Below are 4,758 nucleotides of genomic sequence, written 5' to 3' on the forward strand. Positions count from 1 at the left end.
ACAGAAGGAGAGGGAGAGAGAAAATCTTAAGCAGACTCCCGGTTGAGTGCAGAGCCCGACGTTGGCCTTGATCTCACAACTCTGAGATCATGACCTGAGCCAAAATCAAGAGTCAGACTTTCAATCGTTGAGCCATTCAGGTGCCCCATGATAGGAGGAAGCTTAGTGATAAAGTCAGAGAGGCATTTAGATCCTGATGCTTGGCCTTCGCCAAGGGCTTGGGCTTTTCCTCTGGGTGATGGATATAGGAGCTGTGTTTTGAGCAGAGGAGTGACATTATTTGAGCAGAGGATCACTCTGGCTGTTTAGAATAGATTTTTAGGGACAGGTGTGCATTCAGTGAGACTGGTTGTGAGCTATTGCAAAAATCCAGGTGTAGCTAAATAAATCAGTATTTATAAAATGCATAGCATTATGTGCCTAGAAAAGAGTATGTGCTTAATAACTGTGAGCCATTATTTATTAATACTACTACTACTGCTGCTATTAGTCATTGTCTTCTGTTCTCCATGCAGCAGTTCTTACATGTTGTCCCTGTAAAATACTCTTCCATGGGTATTCCAGAGTCGAATGCAATTCTTGGCACGCCTTTCTGATCCCCCCCGTCCCATTGACATTCAAGAAAACAGATCAGCATGCACAGGAATGTGAGGGAGTCATTTATTATGGGGATTACTTTGAATTAGTTCTAACTTCAGTTCCTTTAAAAAGCAAAGAAAATAATTCCTCACTTCGGCTTGCACTTTATAACTTGTGGTTCTACTCTGGTGTCATGACCCTGGGGTTGGGAGCTGTTGTTCCTGAAACATTTCCATCAAAACTTGAGTTTGACACCTTTTCACCTGAAACTTCTTTCTAGTCTCCTTCATTTTGCACGTTGTTTTGAACACCTAGCTTGTGTGAGGCAGTGGACCCCGAGCCGTAGACACACTCACGTCTGAGGTGGTCCTTGTCGTCAGTCAGTGAGAGGTCGTGCTGAGGAGGCCCGGGTGCTGTGTGAGGTCTGCTGTAACAACGTACCACAGATGAGGGGCCTTAAGACAACACAACCTTATGGTCTGGCAGTTCCTGAGTCCGTCAGAACTCAAGCTGTCCACAGGGCCACACCCTCTCTGGCCTGTGGGGAAGAGTCCGTGCTTGCCCCTGCCTGGTCCCTGCTGGTTCGCTGGCCGTCCTTGGCGTTCTTTGGCATTAGCCGTAGGCCTTCAGTCTCGCCTTCTGTCTGCCGTCTGTGTGTCTCTTTTCATATTGCATTCTTCTCCCTGTGTCTTTGTTACCTTTTCTGATAAGGACACAGTCATGTTGGCTTAGGGCTCACCCTGATGACCTCGTCTTAATGTGATTACCTCTGTGAAGACCCTGTTTCCAATAGCATTTCCTGGTGGAGATCCTTCTTCCCTCTATGCCTTCTTCCTAGAGGCTGCATTTAGCTCTGTCAATTAGTAAGATGACATCTGTCCCTCTGGTCGTTTCTGTATTTTTAAAAGTTAATAGGGTAATCATGATGAAATTAGAAATGATGTTTTCTTTCTTTTTTTAATAATAATTTTTAGTATGTTAGGCTAGTCCCCATACAGTACATCCTTAGTTTTTGATGTGGTGTTTCATGATTCATTATTTGCGTATAATGCCCAGTGCTCCATGCAATAAGAAATGATGTTGTTCTTGCAAAAACTCGGGATGCCTTGGGTAAAACTGAATTCCCCCTTCCCGGTCCCCAACGGTAACCACATATCAGGTTTGAATATAGCCTTCGTGTTCTTTTTCTTTGTAAACACACAGCTATCTCTATAGGAAATAGGAAACATGGGACAACAAGGCTTATGCAAACCCTTTGAGACTACGTGTGTTTTGGGATTTGATATTTTTTGGGTTTCCAATAGAAAATATGGTGCATGAGGTCAAGGACGGGAATGGTGCTCAGGTGTTTGCTCCTAAGGCAACATGCTGCTGTTTCTTCAGTGAGAGGCATGACCGAGTCATGAAATGGGATACATGAAGCTTACGAAAATCCTCAGATCTGTTCGAGGTGGGTTTTCCTTCAAGGGAGTTTGCCTCCTAACTTGGGTTTGTAGAGCTTTTTGGATTTCAGAATTACAGAGAGAGCGTGGGTTTTGTAGTTGTGTGTGTGTGTCCGCAAGCTGCCCACGTGGAGAGGAAGCAGGAGGGCTGGGGGTGGGCGCGACGAGGCCGAGGAAAAGTGTGCAGAGCAGAGGGAGATAGGAGAGGATTTCAGGAGACTGACTTTCCTCCTGGAAGAGCTTGGCCGTGCTTTGGTTTTGACTCCGCGGAACTTGCGGACTCCAGCCGCGGAGTCGCGAAGCCAGCTGCCTCCTGTTCCAGGCCAAGGGTCCTGGTTGTCTGATGGTTCCTGTGCTTGCCTCTCAGCCAGGGCCGCGTGTCTCCCCCTGCTCCCCCACCTCCCCACACCCAGAAATACCCAGGACTTGAAATAGCTGGAGCTGGATGCGCTCCTGCAAGACAGTGAACACAGCCCCAGAGAGAAAGCCAGAGAAAAGCACCGAAAGCGCATGGCACCACCTGGTGTGGCCAGGCCGGGAGCCCAGCTGCACCCTCCACAGACTTCACACCAGGCAGTTCTTGCTGCATTTCCTCCAGTAAAGGGCTCCCTTGTTGGGCTTTATTTTTTTCTGTAAAAATAAGCCTTATTATAAAACAGAATGAAAAATACAAACCAAAGCTCTGGCCCAACCAGACCCCGTAAATGTGTAAAGTCACTGACGACCGGACAGGCCGCTCAACTTATTGCTTCTGCTTGTTGTTTCTTGCCATGAGTGCAAAGGCCGCAACGAATGCAAAGCCCGCTCCTGCGATGCTAGTCGCCACGACAGCATCTCTAACCTGCAGGAGAGAGGAGGGGAGGTCACACTCCGTCGGGAATCCGAGGACGGGCTGTACATTCAACAAGAACAGTCACCTCAAGGAGACTCCCAGGCCCCTTGGCCCACTTGACAAACTCAGGAGTCAACAAATATTGGCAAGGAAATGGGGAGAAGAGGGCTGGAAGGGGAAAGAGCCACTGGATGGAGCCCGCTGGCCAGGGCTGTACCTGGGCCTGAGGGCAACTCCATCCACGTTTGGGCATTTAAAGCACCTAAACCCCCAGAGCGCGGTGTGGGGAGAACGAGGAGACGCAGGCGGGGTGTCTGAGAGCCTGCGGCCATCAGGGAGCCCGTGTAGCAAGTGCGAGGTGGCTCAGGAACGGCTGTCGAATGCTTACCATGTCACACCTGTGCCCCCCGGGAGAGCAAGGACCTCACGTGTGTCACTCGTCTTGGTCCTCGCTGCATCCCCCACACCTGGTTCTGCCAGGCACAGAGGTGCTCTTCACGAGTTCTTAAAGAAATGACGCAACTCGGAGCGGTGGTGATGCTCTACCTTAAATTATTAGCCCTGCGGGTGCTGCCGTTCAGGGGTAGGGAGTGCGGACTCCAGAGAAGGACAACTGGGGTCAGAATCTTGCCTCTGCCACTTATTAACGGTGCGTTTTGGGACAAGAAATGTGGAAGCCAGAACGGGTGGGCATGGAAGCTGTGCCCCATATCTTCCATAAACGAATCCTTGAGCTCATACATAGGCCCATGGACCTTAAGCATCCTTGCCTGAGTGCTCTCCGGGGCCTTAGGAGAGCTGTCATGGTGCTGGCTTGGCCCACACTCTTCCTGACATCCCTTCGGGGCATCAAGAGCTGCCTTTAGTGTGGACCCTAGAGGTGAAGGATCCTAGAAGGTCAGACTGGCAGACCTCCAGCAGTCCTCCATCCAACTCCTCCTCCCACACATGGGGAAACTGAGGCCCAGGGAGGGAGTGACCTGTCCACAGAGCCCCGTGCATCAGAGGCTGATTGAAGAGTTGAGCTCAGACATCCTGACTCCCAGCTAGTGGGTCACGGTGACTCTTCCCTCTGCCTGCACAGCTTGGTCACCGCCACCCCAAGGGGACGGCCAGGAGGGAGACCGATCGTCTCAAAGAAGACCTTACCTGTCTGCTCTCGGGCACACCATATCTCAGGTTGGTGACAAAGTGCTCACAGTTCCCGTGCAGAAGACTGTATTCCATCTCCTGACCAACCTTCGCCTTTGCAGAGTAAATGATCTGGTTCACAGGTCGTGGTGTATACTTGTCATCCAAGAGGTTGTTGACCCTATGGCGGCAGCCCCCCACCACAGCCTTCAGGCGCTCCCGTTTCACCACCGCCCTGTTGCTCAGAACAGAGAATACGCTGCTGGAGCCAGCCCCTGGGTACTCACCTGAAATCAGAGACACCACCATGGTCACGGGGAGCTGCAGGGGAGGCAAGACAGGGAGCGAGAAGGGGCAGGACGAGGAAGAGAACCAAGGGAATACTCTACTGAGTTCTTGATGTTTCTCTTTTCACAAATGGGATTGGAGCATTCACAGATTTTGTTCTTTTTACTGAACAAGCTGTGGATATTTTTTCAAGTCAGTGAATGGCATGATTGCATATGCAGTGGCGTTGTATTCCATCACAGGGATATGGGTCATCGATCTGATCCAGCTCTTTTCTTGAACATTTGGGTTGTTCAAAGGTTTTGCCATTGTAAACAGTGATAGTCAAATATTTACTATTGATTCAATTTTGTGCATGCATACATTTCAGAAAGAGATCCAATTTATTTGATCACATACTGTTTATTTTCCATACATTACTTCATCGCCTCTTAATTTTTGAGGTATATATTATCTCCATTTGAAAATCAGAATATTGGTGTTGGG

General features: G+C 49.4%; 1 protein-coding gene across 1 annotated transcript; it reads right to left on the minus strand.

The window, feature by feature from the left end:
• Positions 1-2,763: 2,763 nt before the first annotated feature.
• On the minus strand, positions 2,764-4,293 carry LOC117799336 (phospholipase A and acyltransferase 4-like). Its single transcript, XM_034651807.1, has 2 exons — positions 4,003-4,293; positions 2,764-2,862 (listed from the first exon to the last, which is right to left on the minus strand). Exons 1-2 carry the CDS (start codon positions 4,291-4,293, stop codon positions 2,764-2,766), a joined length of 390 nt encoding a protein of 129 aa, XP_034507698.1.
• Positions 4,294-4,758: the final 465 nt, after the last annotated feature.

This window comes from Ailuropoda melanoleuca, unplaced genomic scaffold (genome assembly GCF_002007445.2).
Source record: "Ailuropoda melanoleuca isolate Jingjing unplaced genomic scaffold, ASM200744v2 unplaced-scaffold4743, whole genome shotgun sequence".
Classification (NCBI taxonomy): domain Eukaryota; kingdom Metazoa; phylum Chordata; class Mammalia; order Carnivora; family Ursidae; genus Ailuropoda; species Ailuropoda melanoleuca.